Here is a 22,250-nt window from a genome sequence, read left to right as displayed (position 1 = left end):
TAATGGGCAATATTGGGTGACAGATTGACAACTGGCCACAGTAAGGCAACACTAGAAAAGCAGGTAAGTCTTTCCCATCCAATTAGGACACACACATCAAAAAGCCCATAAATTCACATTTCAGATACTGCACATTTGTACCTTACTCACACCCTCCAGAGCCAGGTACTAGGGTGCCAGGCAGGGTACACAGTATAAGACCCAAAGATGCCCTGGAGCAGATCATCCTAACATCTACCTCAATGTACTGCACCCCTGCTGAGGGCATGGGATGTGTCCAGGAACCGTTTTCTACAGAGACACCGCAACTCAGCAGAGCCATCAAGTACATCATACAGAACAGGGGAGCACAGGCCTGAGACACCGAGAGGCAGCCAGATAAGCAGGTGAAGGACACTGCAGAAAGTAGAGGTGACTCAAGGTGTACCCAGGAGAAAGGCAAACTCTGCAGAAAACCTAAGACTTCACCAAGACCTGGAGATCAGAGGTTAAAATAGTCTGCAGCCAGCCGGCCATAGATGTCTGTGGTCCAGAGTACATGGGCACGGCCTGAAGCTAACAGCAGCTGGTGTAACTCAGCTTCTACACGGGCAAACTTCTCCTCATTGATGGAGGCTTCCAGAAGGACAGAGGCAGGTGGCGGCCAAGGAAGACCCTCATAGCAGTCCACAGGGAAAGGGTGCACCACAGTACGTAGCTCAGCCTGAATCACAGAGTCCCGAAGCAGCTCTTTAAGTCCTGCCATAGACAAAGGGTTGCCATAGAGACCAAGGTATCGGAGACTGGCACAGCGAGTCAGGGTGGGCAGTGTGGCCAACAACTGGGCATCAGCAATCTGGCACTCAGTCAGCTCAAGATGCAGCAGTGTGGCTGCTACTGCCTGCAGCAGACCCTGGAAGGGTGTCAGCTGGTTGCCTGACAAGTCATTGCCACTCAAGTCCAGCTTTTTGAGGTGGGCAGCATGAGAGCTCTGAGCCAGGAAGCGTAGGTCCTCAGGCAACAGTGCACAGAAGGCCAGCTCTAGGCTTTCCAGGGGCCTCTGCAGGGTGCTGCGGGGACAAAGGGGGTACAGAAGGGTTATGTCAGGTAGGCCAAGCAGAATGTCCTCACATGAAAAGGGGGTGGGGCAATGGGAGGGCTCACTCACCTGAGCAGTTGATCCAGACTGCCTGAGAGGAGAGAAGAGCCAATGCTGAGCTCCCGAAGACAGATGAACCGGCCCATCTGGGCCAGGAAGTAGCGAAAGTTGTCCTCACCATCCACGGAGGGCTGTCTGGAGTCCCCATGCACATAATGCAGCCTCAGGCTGGCTAGGTGCTGAAAGCGGGCCACATGTGGGATAATGACAGACAGGCCACGCAAGCCCAGGTTATTGAAGCGCAGGTCTATACGGCGCAGACAGCCTGCATCTAGAAGCTGTAGTAGGGCCACAGTGTTACGCATGGGCAGATCCTCAGCCCGGAGGTCCCGGCAGCAGAGCCGCAGCAGGCTGTCCACACTACTCTGGAGTGCCTCACGAAGGAATGTATAGGAGGCCCGGTTTACCCGAAGGTCTACACGAATTTCCACGGGGACTGGTGACAGCCCTGGCTTAGCAGTCCCGACCTGCTGCTGGGCAATACAAGTTCTGGCTACCGCCGCTGTACAGTCCCACATGCTCATGGTTCCTGGATCCTGCTCCACACCATCATCCAGGAGGCCAGTCATGTCCAGTACCCGCAGTGTATGCTTCCTGGGAGCAGGAATGGGCAGAGGCAGGGAATGAGGGAGAAAGGCCTACATCCCTCCCAGCTACTTTGTACAGAAGTAACAGACAGGAGTATTCCATACTGAGCTCTTTCTGACCTCAGAACCACAGCCTAGAACCAATTCAGAGAATCTCTGCTGTGCCCCTAGCCTATGGGCCCCTCAGATAAATGCATACCTGCAAACGGGCTGTGTGCCAGCCTCTGCTTCTCGAGCATGTATCCGGGCGGTCAGTCCCAGGATCACAGCCTGCATGCTTTCTGTGCTGAGCCGTTCCTGCAGCAGGGCTCGACTGCAGTGGGCACACTCCTGCAGCAGCTGCTGGAAACTGAGGAGGGGAAAGGGCCACGTGTGCACCAGCTCACGCAGCACGGCTGTCTTCTTGTCCATGAAGGCCACCTTGAACAGCAGAGGGAAGAGTTCTCGGGGCAGCAGGGGCAAGGCCTGGCAGGCAGCTGGCTGGCACTGAAGCACCTGGCGTGTGCTGAGGAACACAAGCGTGTGCATGGTGCTGGACTGGGCAGACAGGCCCCTGCAGGAGGGGAATCTTAATTAGGGAAGACAAAGCCTGGGCCAGTATCAGGCCACACCCTCCCTGTTGCAGTTTGTTGCAGTTTTCTCTCCAACCCAAGTCGGCCAGTACAAAGAAAACTCAACTCAATTAATATGAAAACAATCTAGCGTCTAGATTGGGCAGATCCACCCTACACTGTCCTATTCCTAGCTCCCAAATCCCTCATCCCTTGTACCTTTTATTTGCCTGGTCTCTAGCTTCTCCTTTTCCCTCGACAACTCTCTCCTCACTTCTTTCCTTTCTCCTACCCTGACTCCTCCCCCTCCTGGCTCCTCCCCTCCTGACTCCTCCCCTCTTGCTCCCGACTCCTCCCTCTGCCCAAATCTCGAGCTCTTGCCTTTATTTTATAAATTCAGAGAGAACTCCAAGGCAAACCACAACATTTCCTTTTTGTCCAGTTAAAAAACCTTTTCCCTATACATATGTGAACTAAGTATTATTACCATTCTGTAATTTATAAAACCAACAATACACTCATCACCCAGTCCATCAATTTTGTTCATTAACCATGTCATCTATACTAAATACTATACCTGACTATATCCTGGTTCTAGATCCTATGCCACCTGAAAACCACCCTAACAGATTTATCATCTTTCTCAATACTAAACTGCTTGTGTTGTCTATGAGACTACCAGTCTCCAACCACATCAGAAATCCAAGAATGATTAATATTACCTGAAAATATGGGAAGCACAAAACATGGCTTCCAAGCTTAGCCAATTTATAGAGACTGCTGACCACCTGGACAGTCCCCCTATTCCTTAATATGTCGGAGCATCAGTCTTCAGCCTTCTGGCCCAGGATCATCTGACAGACCTTTGTAATGTAGATTTTGAAGGGCTGATCACCCTGCTTTGGCAGAGATTATCAGTCAACTATTCTGCATAATTTGTCCTTTTCTGGACAGTGTTTTGTCTGTAGATGAATTGAAGCAATTTGCTCAGTGGCTGTGTCACCACAATTTGAGCAACTCCATTGATGCTCAATTTCTTCTTCGAGTCTAAGGGGTCCTGTCAGGGGCAGACAGGTCTCTAGTCAAATGATCTAGACGAAGAAATGTCCATAAATGGGTTATTCTGTGTACTTCTGACGCCCTTGAAGATTTCCTATCTACATAGGCGTTTCTGAACTGTTAAGCATAGACTACCGTTGGCCCTCTCTAATCGAAGTATTTCCAAAACCCATCTAAACTGACTCAGAACCATGACTTTGCTATCTGGTCTTTAGCTGGTACTGGTTAATCAACTAAAAATAATGTATAATAGCAGTTATAGGACTGGGTCTAAGACTTGTATTCTTAGATGCATAGTGAAGGCACAATGCTTATGTTAAAGTAGCAATATTAATCTCAATTATAAATCAATAAGAAAGTATACCAATGAAAACCTCGCATTTGTGTAAAATGCATTCTATACCAATGAAAAGATTGCAGCTTCAACTTTGTATCAATTACAAACATTTCTATCAATGTAAGATATAGCTGTAAAATTTTGTTTAAGAGTAAGTTTGCTAATCTATCCCTGTTTGTCTATTTCTCTAACTTCTATGTATTACTATATCACCCCCCCCCTTTTTTTTAAACTAAGAAGGATAGAAAAGAGGAAAGGAAAGGTAGCAATCCCTGAGTTTAAATTCTCTAGTTCCCCCTGCCCAAAGCTACATTTGTATAGTATCCCTTAAAAGAAAACATATCCACAGTTCTTAGAATAACCAGAACCATCCACCCCAACATAAGGAACTGGGACGATTCTGTGGGCATCAGAAGTCCACAGAATAACCCGTTTATGGACATTTCTTCGTCTAGATCATTTGACTAGAGACCTGTCTGCCCCTGACAGGACCCCTTAGACTTGAAGAAGAAATTGAGCATCAATGGAGTTGCTCAAATCGTGGTGACACAGCCACTGAGCAAATTGCTTCAATTCATCTACACCTCCCCAAGTTGTCAGTAGTACAAAGCCCACCAAGGTATCTGACATGGAGTTGGCAGTTAGTAGAGAAGAGTTGCACAAAGGAAAGTTTCTTTGTTTGCCTTGAGATAGTCTCCCTGTAGTCTAGGCTTATCTTGAGTTTGTAGCAATCCTCCTGCCTCTTCTGGGATTACAAGCATGTGCCATCACACTTGGCAGGAGCCATTCCTATAAGAACTCAGCACGATGCAGAGTGGACAGGAGACACAGGGTAAACAAAGTGTCAGGCAGAACACACATAGCGTAGCACTGTCAATAACATGTTTGTTTATGTGTGACCTTCTCATAAATAAGCTGCTGCCCTGCAGGGCCCAACACCGATACTTGAAGCCTGCCAAATCACAATGACTTAGGAACCCTTCCTCAGAAGCAAAGTAAGGGCTAGGCATGGAGTTGTACACCTAGTCTGTTTATCCTTACACAGTAACATCCTAGCTCAAAAAAGAAAAAAAGAGAGAAAGAGAAAGAGAAAGAGAAAGAGAGAGAGAGAGAGAGAGAGAGAGAGAGAGAGAGAGAAAGAAGAGAAGAGAAGAGAAGAGAGAAGAGAAAAAAAGGGGGCTGGGAAATGCCTTTTTGTATAGTGCTTGCCAAGCGTGAGGGCTCGATTCTGACTCTATGTAAAAGCAGGATACTGGTGCCACAGCTCTGTAACCCCAGCACTGGAGTCAGAAGGCTCCTTGAAGCTTACCAGCTGGCCGCCCAATATTGAGTTCCAGCAGATTTGGATGTTTGCTGTAAAATGGGGGTGGGGTGGGAGTGGGGGTGGAGAGATGGTTCAACAGTTAAGAGCATTTACTAATCTTGCAAAAGACCCTAGTTTCGTTTTCAGAACCAACGTGGTATGTCACAGCCTCATGTAACTGATGCAGATGCCCTCTTTTGACCAGAGGGCGTTTACATGCACATGATATATACATGTACAAAAACAGGAAAGTAAATATTTTCTAAAGTGAAATAAATCCCAGACCTCTCTTCCCATCAGACCCACAACAGAGAATTCCCTCAGAGCCAGTAGCCACCTCCTAACCCTCCACATGGATATGCCCTTGGATTTAAGGAAGTCTGACACAGCTTAGTCAAGTGCCAGGTTCTGTTTTTTCAAAAAAGGATCCTGACTACAGATGGTGTGCAGCCTCTGAGACCAAGGCCTTAAGTTCAAACTCCAGAGGCAACAGTTTTATAAGGTGTAATTAGGCACAGAAACCCCTGAGGAAAGGCAACTCTCACCCTCTGTGGTCCTTGCTTCTTATTCGGGTACCTTCTCTTCACTGAGAAACCACTGCACAGAGACACCAGGTCTTAAATTCACAGGATTCACAAAGATCCAAGCCAAAACTGCCAAAGTGTTCCAGCTGAGAAGCCGCATACAAAACACACTGAGGCTGAATGATTCCTGCTACAGACAGGGTCAGTAGACTTCCTGTGGGCAAAACACCTTACCCTCAGAACTTCAGTTACAATTCTCATCCTATAACACAATGGAAAACCAAGGCCTAATAAGCCTTATGGAAAGCCGCAGCACGGGACAAGAGTGGAGACCAGAAAGACTGCAGAAACCCGGGGTTTGCTTACTTCTAACACCTTGTACAAGTCCTTAAGGTACCGGTCCCTGGGAAACCCCAGGTGACTACCCTTGATCTGGTTCTACCTTAAGATAATCTTGGGAGGGCTGCCTAACCGACAGGACAAGCCAATCAAGCACCTGTCATAAGAGGAAACGAAAGCAGCCGGCCTGGTCCCCAAGAAAAAATTGCTTCTGGGTGATGCTACTGCACACAGGACACAGCGGTCTCGGCGGTGATTCATATGGACGCGCACGCTCGGGTCCTTCGAGAAAAAAAGCCCGGAACTTCAACTAATCCAGGCGAGCCTGTTTTTACAGGCCGAGAACGTTCTCACCCGCCCCTAGGTCGCCCTGCGCTTGCGGCCCATTCCCGCGCGCGCAGCGGCACCTCCCGAGAATCCGCCTCAGCTGTGGCCTTCAAGCGTCAGTCCTCGTCGAACCTGCCGTCCGAATGCCCTGACCATTAACGGCTGCTGACTCCTAGCACAGCTCGAATACCAACCCCCGGGCCCCAGCTCATCCGCCCCCACTACCAAGGCCTCCAACCCCTCCCCTCGCCCAGCAAGCCTCGCCCAGCGCCGCGGCGCGCTGTGATGACGCAACACATCACTCGACCCGCCCCTCCAGGGTTCAAAGAATGTGCGCACCGCCCAGCGCCGCCTGTCGTCAGTTCTCATTGGCTAAGAACAGGACGTTAGGACCGCGGGATATTCCTTAAACTCAAGCCCGGGCTGCCATGGAGCGGCTTGCGACCGTTCGCGCGTGGCTGCAGGATTGGGAACGCGCTTTTGTACGGCTGCACGGGCGACGGCCAGCAAAGGTGAGGTGGAGTTAGGGTCCAGACAAGGGCGGCTAGTGAGGACTCAGGAACAACCTGTGACTGACGAGCTTCTTCTCTCCTAGGAGGATGTGGAGGCGGCACCCGAGGAGACCCGCGGTGAGCGTTGGGCTGGTGGACCAGGGACAGGGCGAATGTTAGTGGGTGTGCCCCTGACCACCGACTTCTGCCTTCCCAGCGCTCTACCGTGAGTACCGTAACCTAAAGCAGGCAGTGAGTCAGGCCGACGACGGACACCGCGTCCAAAAGCAATCACTTGCCAAGGCAGCTGAGGAGGTATCACTTAATCCCTCCCATTCTCGCGGTCAGTGTTCTCTGGTAAAATGGCAGGAACCAAGAGTATTTGCAGCCATGCGTCCAAGGAGCAGAAAAGTTGGGTGGCCAGGCCCTTAGGGGAGGTTTTAGAGGCACTTCTGTGCCCATACCATCTTTTAAACTGGTCTAGGTTGCTACTATATACTGCAGGAACAGGAGCCAAGCTGCTGGGGTTCCCACCTGAACCGAGCTGCAACCCAGAACACACAGTCTATTCCAAAGCAGAGCCCACTGAGTTCTATACAAGACTATGGGAAGAGGCTCAAAGCCAATCTTAAAAACACACTACAGGTAAGACATGGAGGTGAATCTAGAAACTGCCTTTGGCCCTTGGGTGGTTTGTCAAGGGCCCTTCTATGTCCACCCTTATATCGGGTACGCGCGCGCACGCACGCACGCACGCACGCACATACACACACAGAGGCAACTGTAATAATTGGGGCTAGGCTCCTAACGGTGCCCAGGCATCTCCACTCTCAGCTTATTGTCTGTCCCAGACTGCAGTAACCCAGGTCCTGAATTCCTACTTACTGTTCTGTCTTCCCTAACATAGGGCGGGCCAACCCTGAGTCGAAAACTCCAGCATCAGAAGAGATCCTTGTCCATAGTGCCCACATCAAGGCCACCAGGCCCAAGGACTGAATCCCCCTGTCCAGAACAAGCTAATGATGCTCTTCCCCAGGTTCCTGTGCCCCAGCCAAGGCAAGGCCAACTCCAGAAGCTCCAGTCATCCCTGAGCCTGAGGTTGAGTTCCCTAGACCCTGGTTGGTTAGAGAGGTGTCAAAACAGAGTTTCAGATCCTCTAGAGGTTCCAGGTGCTTGTGGGCTTGACCTGAGTGCAAAGGAGTCACAACCTCAGATGTCAGGCAAGGTGAATGTCATTAGTCCTGACATCCTTTCAGAAGTATCTTCACAGAGCCCACAGGCCCTAGCCCAACAGCCAGCCCAAGTTTTGTCACAGATCCCCAAATCCAGCAACAGTAAAGACAGGAAGCGGAAACGGAATGAGAAGGGGGAGGACTTTGCACAAGCCCAGCCCAGCAGCCAAGCAGGACCCCTGTCTGAGGGAGCTGGGGCTACAGCACATGGGCAAGGCCCTCCAGGAGAACCCACACAAGTGACTGTCCCTCAGCACCGCTGCTCTTCAAACCAGGCCAGGACAGAGAATGCTAAGAGTGCGGCCCACCTCCCCATGTCCCCTCGGCCAGCTTCCCTAGACAGAGGGAACTATGTTCGACTTAACATGAAAACCAAATGCTTTGTACGAGTTGGGGCCAGTCGGGGCAGGCTTCTCCGAAAGCAGGTGAGATATGCCGAAAGGAACAGGCCAGCCCTTCTCTCCTCCCATCCACTCCTAATTGGTTCTTCCATTTGTGGCCCTTCTCCAGGTATGGAAGCAAAAGTGGAAGAAGAAACAAGAGTGGTTTGGGAAAAGTGGACCCAGGGCCACAGTCAAGGACACTTGTTTCCGGTGTGGGCAGTTTGGTCACTGGGCATCCCAGTGTTCCCAACCAGGTAAGCCTCTGCCTTAGTATTGGATCATTTAACCCCCGTGGGTGCTAGGGAATCACGTACACAAACGAAAGGCTCCAGCAGCTCTTAACCCTGGTCCAGGCTCCACCCTGACCATCCAGCCAAAAGGTGACAGGAATGACAAACATCCCATTTCCACGTTGGGGGAAGTAGCACAGAAGACTGGCACCACTTCCTGTAACCACTCTGGTGAGTCAGGGGGGATGTGTGATGTGACCTGTGGCCATTATGCCAGGATGGTCTCTGTCTATTCTGGTGTTCCCATATCACCCTCTCTTGCCTATCTTAGCAGGTGAGGAAACTGAACCTGCTGGACCAGTGCTACCGGTGCCTCATTGCCCCACGCCAGTGTTACCCCTCTACCCACCAGGGCCCTTGGGACAGGTAGCAGGTGAGTGAGACTTAATGGTCCAGACGTTTTTTTTTTAAAGATGTATCTATTATATATAAGTACACTGTAACTGTCTTCCGACACAGCAGAAGAGGGCATCAGATCTCATTACAGATGGTTGTGAGCCACCATGTGGTTGCTGGGAACTGAACTCAGGACCTCTGGAAGAGCAGACTCCTTATCAAGACATTGTAGGGCTGGAGAGATGGCTCAGTGGTTAAGAGCACCGACTACTCTTCCTGAGGTCCTGAGTTCAAATCCCAGCAACCACATGGTGGCTCACGACCATCTGTAATGAGATCTGATGCCCTCTTCTGGTGTGTCTGAAGACAGCTACAGTGTACTTATATATAATAAAAAAAAAAAAAAGACATTGTAGTTAGTGTCCAGTTGCTGTGAAGAGACATCATTACCAAGACAACTTTTTGATTGTTGGGTTTTTGAGACAGGGTTTCTCTGTTGTAGCCCTGGCTACCCAGAATTTACTTTATAGACCAGGCTGGCTTCACACTCTTAGAGATCTGCCTGTTTCTGCCCCCCAACCCCCAAGTGCAGGGTTTAAAGGTGTGAGCCACCACTCCCCTGGCAACCACAGCAACTCTTATTAAAAAAGCATTGGAGGGGCTGGGGATTTAGCTCAGCGGTAGAGCGCTTGCCTGGGAAGCGCAAGGCCCTGGGTTCGGTCCCCAGCTCTGGGGGGTGGGGGGGCATTGGAACTGGAACTGGTGGAACTGGCAGACTCAATGGGTTGGGAGCCTGCTTACCATTTCAGTAGCTAAACCCATTATCATCATTGTGGGAAGTAGAAAGGCAGGCTTGGTGCTGGAGAAGGAGCTGAGACCTTTTCATCCTGATCCACAGGCAGCAGGCACAGAGACACTGGACTTGGCCTGGGCTTTTGAAACCTCAAAGCCCATTCCCAGTGACACACTTCCTCTATCAAGGACACACCTCCTAACCCTTCCCAAACAGTTTGCCAAGTGGGGACTGAGTATGCAGACTTGAGCCTGTGGGTTTATTCTCAGTCAAATCACTGTAACTTGTGTCCACAGACACCCCTGCTGAGGTATTCCAAGTCCTGGAGCAGCTAGGGCACCACACCTTCCGCCCTGGGCAAGAGCGTGCTGTCATGAGGATTCTTTCTGGTAGGTGTGGCTGCCTAGGAACTGTACAGTTTGTCTAACCAGTTGAGCCTCATAACTGCCTCTTGTGCTATTCAGGCATCTCCACACTGTTAGTGTTGCCCACGGGTGCTGGCAAGTCTCTGTGCTACCAGCTTCCTGCACTGCTCTATGCCAAGCGAAGCCCCTGTCTCACACTGGTCGTCTCTCCTCTCCTGTCACTCATGGATGACCAGGTATGTGGACGAGCTCTCAGTAGCGGGAAACTCTGAAAACTGACAGCCCTGGGACCCTTAGGTGCTTCTTGTTCCTGAAACACACCAGTTGACCTCTTTCTGAGGGTGACACAGCCTAATGCCCACTGTTCTCCATCTGGTCCCTTACCTCCGCTTCTCCAGGGCCCAGTGTCAGACGCATTTGTTTCAAGAGGGCTAAGTATCTGAGAGCATTCAGGGGAAGAAAGTAGCTTTACTGAGCTGTGACAGCATTGTCTCTCCAGGTGTCTGATCTGCCTTCATGTCTGAAGGCGGCCTGCCTCCACTCAGGAATGACCAAGAAACAACGAGAATCTGTCTTGAAGAAGGTCAGGATGGCCCATGGATGGGGGGGTGGGCATCCATCTACACAGTCCCTCATTCTTTCTTCCCTGCAGGTACGGGCAGCCCAGGTGCATGTGCTGATTGTGTCCCCAGAGGCCTTGGTGGGATGCGGGGCTAAGGGTCCTGCCAACCTCCCCCCGGCCGCTCAGCTGCCTCCAGTCGCCTTTGCCTGCATTGATGAGGTCCACTGCCTCTCTCAGTGGTCACATAACTTCCGGCCCTGCTACTTACGTGTTTGTAAAGTGAGCTTCCGTCTGGGTCAGGGTGGAGGTGGACTTGGACCCAGGTGGGCTAAGTGACTGAACACTATCCCTGGTTCAGGTACTTCGGGAGCATATGGGTGTGCGCTGCTTTTTGGGTCTCACAGCCACAGCCACACGAAGCACTGCTCGTGATGTGGCCCAGCACCTGGGCATAGCTGAAGAGCTTGAGGTCAGTGGGTCAGCCAGCATCCCTGCCAATCTGCACCTCTCCGTGTCCATGGATCGAGACTCAGACCAGGTATGTGTGTACATACCAGGGACCCTGTTAGAAGCCCATAGCTGTCATGTTAATCATTCCCTATTGCCAGGCTCTGGTGACACTGCTACAAGGTGACCGCTTCCGTACCCTGGATTCGATTATCATTTACTGTGCTCGACGAAAGGACACAGAGCGGGTGGCTGCCCTCCTCCGGACCTGCCTGTCCACAGTGAGAGATTCAAAGCCAAGAGGTAGGCACACGCAGGGTTCGGCCCCTAGGAACCCTTTCCTCTGCGTGCTGGCTATGATCTCATCAATCATTGGTTTTACAGGCCGTGGCCCTGAGACTTTAGCGGAAGCATACCATGCTGGCATGTGTAGCCAGGAACGGAAACGAGTACAACAGGCCTTCATGCAGGGCCACCTGCGCATGGTAGTGGCCACAGTGGCATTTGGGATGGGACTGGACCGTCCAGATGTTCGGGCTGTGCTACACCTGGGACTGCCTCCAAGCTTCGAGAGCTACGTGCAAGCTATTGGCCGTGCAGGACGTGATGGGAAGCCTGCCCATTGCCACCTGTTCCTGCATCCTCAGGTTGGCAACCCCATCTCCCCAGACTAAGGGAGACCCAGGGTTACATTATTCCTCAGTCACTTCAGCCCCAGCTGCTATCTTGTTTTCCTGTCAGCTGCCACTCTGGGCACAAGTGCGATAGCTGTGTGCTGTCCCAATGCAGGGTGAAGACCTCTGGGAACTGAGCAGACATGTCCATGCTGATAGCACTGACTTCCTGGCTGTGAAGAAGCTGGTACAGCGTGTGTTCCCAGCCTGCTCATGCGCCCAGAGGCCTATGTCCCCACTTGAGGAAGTCAAAGAGCACAGTGGCCAACAAACATACCCTGTACTGGGACTAGCCTGCCGGGGCCATAAGCGGGCACTCCCAGTGCAGTCTACAGTACTGGCTCTGGACATGAAAGAGGAGGGTAAGGAGCCATGCGTGACAGGGGTTACAGGGAGAGGCTGCTGCTGCCACACCTCCTGAGCCTTTCTCTGCCTCTAGCCATTGAGACTTTGCTGTGCTATTTGGAACTACACCCTCGGCACTGGTTGGAGCTGCTGCCATACACCTATGCCCACTGCCATCTGCGTTGCCCTGGGGGCAGTGCCCAGCTGCAAGCTCTGGTCCACAGGTGAGCATATCTCACCTCAGGGAGGAGAAAGATAAAGAATCAGGGCTGCTGACCACATACTCCTTTGTTCCTTGGGCACAGGTGTCCCCCTTTGGCTGCATGCTGGGCCAAGTGGCCACCTAAAGACACAAGTCAGGGTAGCAGCGCCTTAGAGTTTGATGTGGTGGAACTGGCAGACTCCATGGGCTGGGAGTTGGCCTCTGTACGGCAGGCTCTCCACCAGCTGAAGTGGGACCCAGAGCCAAAGAAAGGTATGCCCACCACTACCCTGGCCTGGGTTGTGCTAGCCAGCTGTTCCCTTCCGACTGACACACTTGCCGACAGGTGCACCACAGGGCACAGGAGTGCTTGTGGAGTTCAGTGAGTTGGCCTTTCACCTGCACAGTCGTGGGGACCTGACAGATGAGGAGAAGGACCAGATCTGTGACTTTCTGTACAGCCGTGTGCAGGCTCGTGAACACAAGGCCCTGGCCCACCTACACCAAATGTCCAAGGCCTTTCAAAGGTGAGAAGGAGGTAGGCAATGGGTAGGTATACCCGTTCTGACCCCATGGGCAACTCTTGACAGGTCTGTCTTGTACACAGTGTAGCATTTCCCAGTTGTGGACCCTGTTTAGAGCAGTCTGACGAGGGGCACAGCAATCGGGTGAAGACCCTGGTCAGCTACTACTTTGAGGAGGAGGAGGAAGAGGAAGAAACTATGAAGGATACTCAGGATCCAAAACCTGGGCAGACCCAGGTAAGTGCCACACCTCTGAGGATAATTCCTAAAGCCAGGGACAGTGATGTGTCCCCATATAACGCTGACCCCACAGTCCAGCCCCTGCTTGGCTCAAGGTTTCCTTGGCTGCTCGGGGTGTGATTTTATGTAACATGCTGTGGAGGCTCAGGTGAGGTCACATGCTATCCTCTCACAGCTTCAGGATTGGGAGGACCAAGTTCGCCGCGATGTCCACCAGCTCCTGTCCCTGAGGCCAGAAGAAAAGTTTTCAGGAAGGGCTGTGGCCCGCATCTTCCATGGAATTGGTGAGGGCTGCAGGGTTGCCTGATGTCAGCAGGGGATGGGCATTAGAGCCAGCTGAGTCCTCAGGCCTGTGTTTCTGCTCCACCCTAGCAAGTCCATGCTACCCAGCCCAGGTGTTTGGGCAGGACCGGCGCTTCTGGAGAAAGTACCTACACCTGGACTTCCACGCCCTCATGCACCTAGCCACAGAGGAGCTCCTGCTCAGAGGCCGATGACCACCAAACATGGGAGGGGCTACATGAGGGGGCATGGGGCAAGCCAGACTGCCACTCCACAGAGGCTGTCAGGCTCACCAAGGCAATGATGTGGCCATCACTGACTGTTAGGCAGAACCTTCTGGCTGCAGGAAGGGGATAAGAAGATCCAAAATACAGATAAAGAGCCTTCAGTAACTTTATGTGCTTTCTGGGAACACAGCCCTCGGTTTGCGGATAGCTGCGTTTCTGTGTCCTGGCCGTCCAGGCCATCCAGAGCTTCACTGGCTTTACACACAACCCTGAGGTCCAGCTCAGGTCAGGTTACTGGGTGCCAGGCGGAGATCCAGAACGGGCAGGGCTGAGAGTACAAGGAAGGCAGCGAAGCAGAGACGGGGGCCCAGGCCATCAGCCAGCACTCCAGCCAGGGTGCCTGGGAGCAGCTTGCCCAGCAGTTCTAGCGTGGCCAGGAAGCTATAATGTGTGGCCTGAGAATGGTAATGCCGATCAGGGACGGCCTAGTGACCCCTACCCCTGTACTCCCTGGGCACCCCAACCCTGCCCTCTTACCTGCAGGGCTCTGGGTGCCAGCTGGCTACAGTGCATCATCACAGTGAATGTGGCAGTAGTGACCACACCCCCCAGAAATTGTTGTAGACATAGGCTCAGCAAAGCTGCTCCTGGAAGGACAAAAGTAAATGGGATCCCAGGTTCCTGCCCCCTCCCAGTGTCTTCAAGGCCACCGCTTACCTCTCATGACTGTGCCAGGGTCCAGACTGGCCCCTGGGGTGTTGAGGTGGAGGAGCAGAGCGGTCTGGCAGGCCAAACCCCCAAGTCGAAGCTGCAGCACTGACCTCAACAGCTTCAGTGGCTGCCTGGGATGGGAACTGAGAGATGTTATGGTGAGATTACCAGGGACATGGGTGAGTTAGGGTCAGGCTAGGGTTGGGGAGTGCTTACCAGTGCCTGGCCAGTAGAGCCCCACCCAAGGAGGAGCCAGCAATGGAGCAGGTCGCAGCACCCAAGCCACTCCACAGCCCCAAGTCTGAGGCAGAAGCACCATGGTCCAGCAGGAGAAGTGGAAACAGGCTGCCAGCACCCTGCTCACCTACAGGAGACCATAAGCAAGGATGGCCCCATTCTTTCTTCCAGGAGCCTCAGTACTCCAACCAGTCTGGCCCCTGGTCCCCTTCATTTTCATGGGCCCCAGATGTTAAAAGAGAAGGGACTGGGCACTGGCTGGAGCTGAGGGTAGTTAAAACTGAGCTGCAGAACTCTGCACTGATCCTCCAGAATAGGGCAGTCCCTTATGTGGGTTTCTCCAAGTCCTAACTTGGAGTTAGGACTCCAGGCTTGATGTTACCTAACTCCATGCCTCACTCACCCATCTTGTAGGTGAGCACAAAGCCTGCTGTCCAGAGGGTCCCAGGCACAGCCAGCAAATCTTGTAGAAGATAGGAGGTGTGGGGTGTATGCTCTGAGACCTGAGGCCTTGACAGCCGGCCCAATGCTGGTGCAGCCCAGGCTAAGGCAGCAGCCAGCCAGTAGGTGGCAGTTAGAAGCAAGAAGAGCAGTGGCCAAGAGAGGGTGGGGAAGAAGACCAACAGTCCACCCCCAGCCAGTGCTGATCCCAGCTTGTAAGCTACCACCTGTACAGTGTTCCCGGGTCCCAACTCCTTTGGCTCTAGGAGTTGCACAGCGAGTGTGTCCAGAGCCACATCCTGCACTGCTGCACCCAGATTCAGCAGCAGTAGCAGCCCCATCACGGTGGTAGGTAGCCCTGTCTGGCCAGCTTGCGGAGGAGGCAACACAGCCAGCAGTCCACACACGAGGCCCAGGCACACTGTGCTGAATGTTAACCAGACCCGCGGGGTGCCCCGCCTGTCCACCAGCGGTGCCCACGCCAGCTTTAACAGCCAGGGAGCATACAATCCCTTGGTCAGACCCACGCGCGTTAGAGAGAGGCCACGGGCCCGCAGTAAAATGGGAAGCAAACTGGACTGCAGTCCATAGGGCAGACCCTGCACAAGATAGAGGCCGGCCAGCGGCAGCAACTTCCCATGCATGGTCAGCTCGTGGTAGAATCAGATGGCTCAGGATGAAAGGTCAGGATCTGGTCCTCCTACATAGGGCCGGGGACAATCAGGCTGGAATCCCGACACGCACACTGGGGCCCAGATACCCCGGAAGTACCGAAGCTGGGAGAAAAATGCAGAGCAACAGACGGGTCCTATCGCGTGGTGGGCCTGCAGACTTGCGCAGCCCATAACTACCAGCATGCTTTGCGCAAGGGTCAGGCCGTGGGAGAGGCGGGGCAACCTGGGCTGAGGGTGGAGCCAACTCCCTATTAATCCTCAATTGGCCTAAAACCAGAACGCCAAATGTCAAGCTGGTTACAGATACCTACACAGACCCAGAACATCTGCTCTGGCGCCCCTGGTGCCAAACCTGGGCATGACAGCCTGCTGCTCACATTCCCAGCAGGCGGGTGTGAGTGGCTGGGAAGGAAGCTGAGGTAACAGGCTGGTCTCAAAGATATCTTCCTGTCTGCTCAATGGTTACCAGATTCGGTACAGAAGAAGCATTTCTTTTTAAGTTTTTTCTTGGGTGTGGGGGTGTGGGGGTGGAAGAGTAGGGAGTTTGGAGAGGGTCTCTTTGTAGCTCTGGCTGTTCCGGAATTTACTATGTAGACCAGGCTGACCTCAAACTCTTCCTGCCTCTGTCTCCCAAGTGCTGGGATTAAAGGCATGCGCCACCATGCGCAATTTCCGAAGCTTTTCTAATACTCAGCTCACAGAGGAGGCAATACTTTGCTCCACAATGCATCTAGCACTGCTCCTCATATACCGTGCTGAGACTGTGGCTTCAGAGCTGCCCTTCCCCACCTGCCAGGTCAGTGACCACAGAAGGAGGCGTTTTGTGGGAAAGGGCAGGACCCAGTCAGCTATTGCCCATGACCCCCTTCCTTCCAAGTATTCAGTGAGGGTAATCCGTCCAGAGCATGTGGCTCTGGTTCTGCAGGGAAGGGTCATGCCCAGCCTCCCCTTCTCAGAGTTGTGCCCTCCCAAGTCCACAGTAAGACTGTTTGTTGAGTGAGACCTTGGGTTAAGAACTGACTCCATAGTAGACAACTGGTTGGCACTGCTTTTGTGTTTGGACAGTGTCCAAGCCCTAGCACCCCGCACTGCCTTGCTCCCATTGAGGGAATGTCCTGTCACTTCCAGATATTCTCAGGATCCAAGTGTTCATATCTATAAAATGGCTTCTACTTGGGGCATGGTTGTAAACCCCTATCATTTTAGCTATTTGGGCTGAGGCAAGAAGAACATGAGTTTAAGGTTGACCTGGGTACCATAGCAAGACCACTTCTTAAAACTGAAAAGGGGTGGCAGGCAGGATATAGTTCAGTGATCTTAAATTCAACCCCTAGTACCACAAAACTTAGGAGAGGGAGGACTGCTTTGCCTACCTCAGAGGGACACTGCAGATCAAACAAGTGGATCCCAGCAGTATCTACTGTGCACAGGGCTCGTCTCTTCCTGAGCCTCCAACTCCAGGATGTATGTGTCCTTCCATTAGCACCCATCTGCCCCAAAGGTTCCTATACATGCTTTGAAAAGGATCTCCCCTGCTCTACTCTGCCCGAGGTGGGTGCCACCCAAGCCCTTTCTGTCGGTCCTAACTTGTTGTAAGAGCTTAACAACTCCATCCTGCGGTTGGCACAAGAAGTGCCAGAACTCCAGATACATTGCTGTGTCCCAAAGAAAGGTTACTGTCTCTGATGCAGCCTCTAAGGTCTCTTCCCCTTGGAATTCCCTGAAACCTCCTCCCCTCCCAAGTGGTTCTGGAGTGGCCCTAAAAGGCAGACGTGGAGCACATCTGCCATCACCCTCTTTACTGGTATAGTATGTTGGTTGATTTTATTTAACTGGTCATCACGTTCCCCACACTTGAGACCGTAGCGAAGACCCAGCACACAGATGCACCTGTCTCAAGCCAAGTGGATGACTGATAACGGAGGGCCCTTTCCTGGGAGCCATCCTTAATAACTCCTCTAAATGCCGTTTCCAGTGTCCCTTAAGTGGAGTCTGTGTGTCTACACAAAGCCAATCAGGTAAGTGAAAAGCTGGGGTCACCCAGGCAGCCACTTCAAATCAGGCTGACATCAGATTTATTAGGGACCCGCAGGGACAGTTACCGAGACCCTAGACAAAATCAGAAATACTGAGGGTTCCTAAGGACCCTCGGTTTGTTGCGTCAGAGACTGTCCAGTGTGGCCCTAGCAGTGGCTTCAGGAGTACTCATGGGTGAACTTGGCATGGAAGTGACTGAGTTTTTCCAGCAGCAGCCGCAGTTTCTCCATGGGGGGCAGAATGGTCATCCTGAAAAGGACAAATGGTCAGCGTGGACCACAGGCCCATTTGTGGCAGGGTCAACACAGAACAAGGTCTCACCGGAAATGATAGGTGCCCTCCTGCTGCCCAAAGCCACTCCCGGGCACAACGCAGATGCCAGTCTCTTCCAGGAGGCACAGGCAGAAGAACATGTCAGGGGCCAGGCCCAGTTCCTGAGGGTCAGGAGGGGGGTCAGGTCACAGCCTGGCACCCAAGCAGGCCCACACCCTGCTCAGCCCCCACAAGGCACTGTGCTCCCCACCTGAGCACGCTGCACCGCTTTCAAGGGCAGCTGCACTTGAGGGAAGGAATACATGGCGCCCTGCACTGGGTTGCAGCGGATCCCGGGAGCCTCATTGAAGACCTGCTCCGTGAGCTTAGCCTTGGCTGCCAGTTCAGCCAGCACCTCCTGTCTCTCCTGCAGTCACGGGAAGTAATTATGGAAGAGGGTTTCAATCTGTCCCTCTATAGACCCACCCAAAGCTGGATCACCAGATATCTTTGGCCTGGTCTGGTCTGCTCACTGCTTGAAACTGCTTGAAGGACGGCTCGGAGGGTGTTGGCGGACTGACCACCATGTCCATCAAGGCCTGGCCTGGCACTGGTGGACACAGCCGCACACTCATCAGCTTCCCCATCTGTTTCTGCACCTCAGCATCCATGTTTACCACCTCCACATAGCCACCACGAAACCCGCACCTGCCCGGAGAGCGTGAGTCGAGGCTGGTCTGGGAGAAGTCCGCTACCCTTCCCACCTTCCCCACCACCTGAGCCTGTACGCACTCGCCCATGTAGCCCTTAGAGACTGAGTGGAAAGAAGCAAGCTCCTGCTGCGTGGAATACGGTGGCCCCATCTCCATGAGCACCTTCTTGAATGAATGGAACTGAGAGCCCTCGGCATACACGTTGTCCTGGTATACCTGTAGGGGCGGCAGTGTCATTCAGGCTGCTGAGCTGCTGCTCACCGTTCTGTGTGCACCTGTGCATACCTCATCAGCCATCAAGAAGAGTCCTTCTTTGAAAGCAAAGCGGATTACGGCCTCGATGCACTCACGGGTCTGCACCTGCCCTGGAATGTGGAGGTGCAACACTGAATGGAAGGTCAGCCATGGGCAACAGAGAGCCAAGCTCAACTGTGCTCAGCCCAGGAGCACCTGGGGTAGGAAAGCAAGGGCAGGTTCTGGAGGAAGAGGCGGGGCAGGCAGGCAGGAGCACAATGAGGCGGCGCTTGCAGGGAAGAGTGAAACAACATGGGGCGGAGCACGTAGGTTTACCAGTGGGGTTGCCGGGGTTGATGACGCACAGTACTCGAGGGCAGCAACGGTCACGTGCCTGGCACAGAGCGCGCCGCAGCTCTGCGATGTCCAGAGCCCAGGCGCGCTCTTCGTCCAGGTAGTAGTCCACTTGCACGGCGTCCAGTTCAGCCAGCGCGGCTGAGTACAGTGGGTACTGAGGAATGGGAATGAGTACACCTGTTCGTGCACGGCCCTCGCCAGATACCAGCAGCTTGAGCATTGTCTGTGGGCGAGATAGGGAGCAGAGCGAGATAGGGAGCAGAGCGTTAGCGCAACCAGGGTTGCACGCCCCACCCCGCCCCCACCGCCGCCCATTGCTGACGCTGCTGCACCAGACTCAGCCCCATCAAGCCTCACACATAGGGCTACTCTGGCCTGGCCTGGCCTTCCCTACCACGATGGCATCGCTGGCCCCTGTGGATAGAAATATGTTGTTCGGGTCTGCGGGGATGCCTCCGTCTCTTCTCTCAATGTATTGCGCCACATCCTCCCGGATCGGCTGGATTCCAGAGCTAATGCTATAGGCACCTTTAAAGGGACAAGCCAGTGAGGTGGGGCAAGTCCTATAACCTTCCCAAGGGGCTCAACCCTCTCTGCCCCTCCTTAAGGCTTATACTCCGCCTACAGCTGGCACTCACCCAGGCTGTGGCCCCCGCAGGCCTGCAAGATGCGTTCTGCCCTTCTCTTGGCATCCTCTGGGAAGTCAGGACTGCTCAGAAGATTGGGGTAGACACAGAGGGCCAGGACCTGGAAGAACCAAGTACTGAGTCCAGGGCAGTTGGGGGACGGGGAATAACCACAGACTACAGCAGCCTAACCTGGCGGAAGAAGGTGATGGGTCTCTGCCCCATGGCTTGTGCATCCCCAATGTTGGCACGGATGACCTCAGTAAACGGCTTCTTCACACCCTGGAAAAAAAAAAAGCAGGCAGTGAGACTGGACACAACCACCCCACTGCCTTTGTCCCACATTCCACCAGGCTGGGGACGACCTCAGCAACCCAAGTTTAGGAGAAGAGCAGTAAGTGGCCCAAGGAATACCTGACGCAGCTCCTGCTCCAGCTCCAAGGCACGCTGCACAATGGGTCCTCGAACTGCATACTCCACCCTCCGCACACATGGGTTCATAGTGTCCAGAGTTAGCACCTTTCCCTTCAGCCCATTCCTTGAAGCCTGGCTTTGATCATTCACCCGTGAGGCCATGACTGCTCAAACCAGGCAGGATGCTGGTTCAGAAGGAGAAGGGTCCAGTGGGGAAATCAGGGCTGGGAATGGGAAAGTCTGCGAGAGGTAAGACAACACCCTTCACACTGCAGCCTTTTGGCCCTACTGAAAGGGGCAGAAAAGCCTGAAGGAACTGGAGCACCCAGGGCCCCGCCCCACCAGTCTGGGCACAGATCTGCCCCAGGGAGCCAGAGGGAGTTGGTAAGGCAGCAGGCGGGGCTTGGGGCGAGGCCCAGTGCCGCCTAGTGTCCCCACGAGGTAGCAGGAGACCCACTTGGGGAGTAGGGACAGACGGATGGTTCAACATCTGACACACTGGAAACTAGAAGAGAGCGTTCAGTGTCTGGGACTGCTAAGAGCAGGACCAGGGACTACTGGAGATTTATCCTAGCAAGGCCCAGCTAAGGCCTAGCCCTCTCCGACCTGATACACACCCCATCTTTCCTTAAGCAAGTGGACTTGTCTCCTAGGTAACTAAGCCAGGCCTTAGGAATCTGGGGAGCACTGGGGGAAGGGAGAAAGAGGTTCAGTCTCTGGGTTCCATGGGGACTGCTGGAGTGCTATGGTTGGACCTTGGTCCCTGAAGAGCCACTGCAAGGGTTTAGGGGGAGGGGAAGAGACTGGAGAGGGGACAGCTAGTTCTGGACACACCTCACCCTGGACTGCCCTTATGCCCTTTCAATACACATCAGCCTGAGAGGGTGCCCTTAGGTCCACAGCCCAGGCCAAGGGTAACTAAGTCCCTACCCTGCTGCTCCTAATTGGTGGAGAGAGCAGGAAGTGAGCTCTGATAGGCCCACAGTGCCCCACGCCTACTGGCCTTGTAGGAAGCTTATAGACACGCTCAGCCCTGGTCATCTAAGCCCTTTGACCTATCTATGGCTCAGACTGAGGGCTGGGGAGACTGACTTCTAAGCTGGGTAGCAGGCAGCTAGGAAGGCATGAGGTGAGCCTTGATCCCTCTGTCCCTGGAGGCTCGAAGAAATACCACAGGAGGTCCTGGAGTGGGGACACACTCACCTCTGATATCTTGGCTCTGATGCCACAGTAGCCTCTCAGCTCAGTGGCCTTTCTCTGGCCCTCAGGACACACACAGCACAGATTAAGATAGGCCTGGCCCTGGCAGGACCTGCCACTGCCTGCCTCTTACCAGCAGGACCCAAACGGCAGTGGTAGCAGGTGGACCTCAGGCAGCAGCAGCACAGCCCTACTCTAAATTTAACCAGCGGTCGCCACCAACCCTCCCCCAAGCCCTTCCAAGGACACTAACCATCCAACCACAGGTGCTAGAAGAAGGACAGGCCCTGGGGATGGACACCAGGCTGACCAGTTCAGTTCCCATGTGACCGGGTAGAGATGGCCATGCAAAGCCAAATGCAATGGCCATGATCTAGAAGTGCCTTCTTCCCTCTAGCTTGAGGCCCCTAAAGGGCCCCTCTCGCTCTGATACACTGTGCTAGCCAGCACAGCCAGAGTGGCCAACTGCTTGTCACCTATACCAGCACAGGCGGAAGCTGGCAGACATGCCCCAGGATCAGGGCTTCACGCCAGAAACTGAGACCATGACCCTGGGAAGGACCTAACTAAAGCCAGGCTTCTGCCTGTTTCCCCTGCTGGCTCTGACCACCCTGTGGAAGATACTGTATCCCTTCCAGCCAGGGTCCCTGTCCCACTCCATCACCCATGAAGAGTTTTCTCCAAAGTGTCCTGCTGCTTTCAGGAAAGCAAAGGGTTACAGGAGCCTCCAAGAAGCTGAACCATAGGAGAGGTGGAGGCTGAGGCTGGGCTTCTTGCCTGTGGCCTCAAGCTTTCC

At 53.5% G+C, this 22,250-nt stretch overlaps 4 protein-coding genes across 49 annotated transcripts; 1 reads left to right on the top strand and 3 right to left on the bottom strand.

The window, feature by feature from the left end:
* Positions 1-47: 47 nt before the first annotated feature.
* On the bottom strand, positions 48-6,431 carry Lrrc14 (leucine rich repeat containing 14). Of its 42 annotated transcripts, none has more exons than XM_087558690.1 (7): positions 5,996-6,431; positions 5,521-5,761; positions 4,982-5,025; positions 2,999-3,367; positions 1,925-2,278; positions 1,148-1,732; positions 48-1,049 (listed from the first exon to the last, which is right to left on the bottom strand). In XM_087558690.1, exons 4-7 carry the CDS (start codon positions 3,022-3,024, stop codon positions 482-484), a joined length of 1,533 nt encoding a protein of 510 aa, XP_087414816.1. In that variant the 5' UTR covers positions 3,025-3,367; positions 4,982-5,025; positions 5,521-5,761; positions 5,996-6,431; the 3' UTR covers positions 48-481.
* Positions 6,432-6,559: 128 nt separating this feature from the next.
* Positions 6,560-13,723, top strand: Recql4 (RecQ like helicase 4). Of its 2 annotated transcripts, none has more exon segments than NM_001130494.1 (22): positions 6,560-6,677; positions 6,761-6,794; positions 6,874-6,971; positions 7,161-7,301; positions 7,564-8,313; positions 8,399-8,525; positions 8,625-8,732; positions 8,836-8,934; positions 9,987-10,079; positions 10,155-10,291; positions 10,555-10,638; positions 10,708-10,896; positions 10,976-11,155; positions 11,226-11,367; positions 11,449-11,711; positions 11,854-12,100; positions 12,178-12,307; positions 12,389-12,558; positions 12,632-12,812; positions 12,893-13,046; positions 13,225-13,333; positions 13,422-13,721. In NM_001130494.1, coding segments are annotated over 22 exon segments (3,645 nt in total). In that variant the 5' UTR covers positions 6,560-6,593; the 3' UTR covers positions 13,547-13,721.
* Slc33a2 (solute carrier family 33 member 2) lies at positions 13,707-15,796 on the bottom strand. 2 transcript variants are annotated; one of them, XM_087558687.1, is made up of 5 exons: positions 14,910-15,796; positions 14,486-14,633; positions 14,276-14,400; positions 14,096-14,205; positions 13,707-14,013 (listed from the first exon to the last, which is right to left on the bottom strand). In XM_087558687.1, exons 1-5 carry the CDS (start codon positions 15,589-15,591, stop codon positions 13,840-13,842), a joined length of 1,239 nt encoding a protein of 412 aa, XP_087414813.1. In that variant the 5' UTR covers positions 15,592-15,796; the 3' UTR covers positions 13,707-13,839. The 2 variants fall into 2 exon arrangements, with proteins under 2 accessions (XP_087414813.1, NP_001020079.1); NM_001024908.1 differs by having other exon boundaries at positions 13,711-14,013; positions 14,276-14,412; positions 14,910-15,712.
* A 1,883-nt stretch (positions 15,797-17,679) lies between these two features.
* Positions 17,680-21,608, bottom strand: Gpt (glutamic--pyruvic transaminase). 3 transcript variants are annotated; one of them, XM_087559208.1, is made up of 12 exons: positions 21,458-21,608; positions 20,255-20,439; positions 20,033-20,122; positions 19,853-19,961; positions 19,609-19,742; positions 19,194-19,437; positions 18,909-18,988; positions 18,703-18,839; positions 18,444-18,618; positions 18,182-18,337; positions 17,980-18,092; positions 17,680-17,907 (listed from the first exon to the last, which is right to left on the bottom strand). In XM_087559208.1, the coding sequence occupies exons 2-12, from the start codon at positions 20,414-20,416 to the stop codon at positions 17,817-17,819; spliced, it is 1,491 nt and encodes a 496-aa protein (XP_087415334.1). In that variant the 5' UTR covers positions 20,417-20,439; positions 21,458-21,608; the 3' UTR covers positions 17,680-17,816.
* Between the last annotated feature and the right edge of the window lie 642 nt (positions 21,609-22,250).

The sequence above is a fragment of the Rattus norvegicus genome, chromosome 7, assembly GCF_021556685.1.
Source record: "Rattus norvegicus strain SHRSP/BbbUtx chromosome 7, alternate assembly SHRSP_T2T, whole genome shotgun sequence".
Classification (NCBI taxonomy): Eukaryota; Metazoa; Chordata; class Mammalia; order Rodentia; family Muridae; genus Rattus; species Rattus norvegicus.
The sequence above is the reverse complement of the archived record's forward strand: the minus strand, read 5'-3'. Positions and strand labels throughout refer to the sequence as shown.

Bases quoted from the DNA above. Each gene is read 5' to 3' on its own strand.
- Lrrc14 (XM_087558689.1), bottom strand. From the start codon at position 6,099: ATGAATCACCGCCGAGACCGCTGTGTCCTGTGTGCAGTAGCATCACCC. The intron at 5,573-5,995 runs GTGCTTGATTGG...GTCTCTGTGCAG, and splicing joins TTCGTTTCCTCTTATGACAG to TGGTTTCTCAGTGAAGAGAA. The intron at 2,279-4,981 runs GTAAGCTTCAAG...CCCCTCCTGCAG, and splicing joins CAATATTGGGCGGCCAGCTG to GGGCCTGTCTGCCCAGTCCA.
- Recql4 (XM_087556559.1), top strand. From the start codon at position 6,594: ATGGAGCGGCTTGCGACCGTTCGCGCGTGGCTGCAGGATTGGGAACGC. The intron at 11,156-11,225 runs GTATGTGTGTAC...CCCTATTGCCAG, and splicing joins TGGATCGAGACTCAGACCAG to GCTCTGGTGACACTGCTACA. The intron at 11,712-11,853 runs GTTGGCAACCCC...GTCCCAATGCAG, and splicing joins ACCTGTTCCTGCATCCTCAG to GGTGAAGACCTCTGGGAACT.
- Slc33a2 (NM_001024908.1), bottom strand. From the start codon at position 15,591: ATGCATGGGAAGTTGCTGCCGCTGGCCGGCCTCTATCTTGTGCAGGGT. The intron at 14,634-14,909 runs GTGAGTGAGGCA...GGTCTCCTGTAG, and splicing joins TGTGCTCACCTACAAGATGG to GTGAGCAGGGTGCTGGCAGC. The intron at 14,014-14,095 runs GTAAGAGGGCAG...TACCATTCTCAG, and splicing joins TGGCACCCAGAGCCCTGCAG to GCCACACATTATAGCTTCCT.
- Gpt (XM_087559208.1), bottom strand. From the start codon at position 20,416: ATGGCCTCACGGGTGAATGATCAAAGCCAGGCTTCAAGGAATGGGCTG. The intron at 18,840-18,908 runs GTATGCACAGGT...CCGCCCCTACAG, and splicing joins TCTTCTTGATGGCTGATGAG to GTATACCAGGACAACGTGTA. The intron at 18,338-18,443 runs GTGAGCAGACCA...CCGTGACTGCAG, and splicing joins CCTTCAAGCAGTTTCAAGCA to GAGAGACAGGAGGTGCTGGC.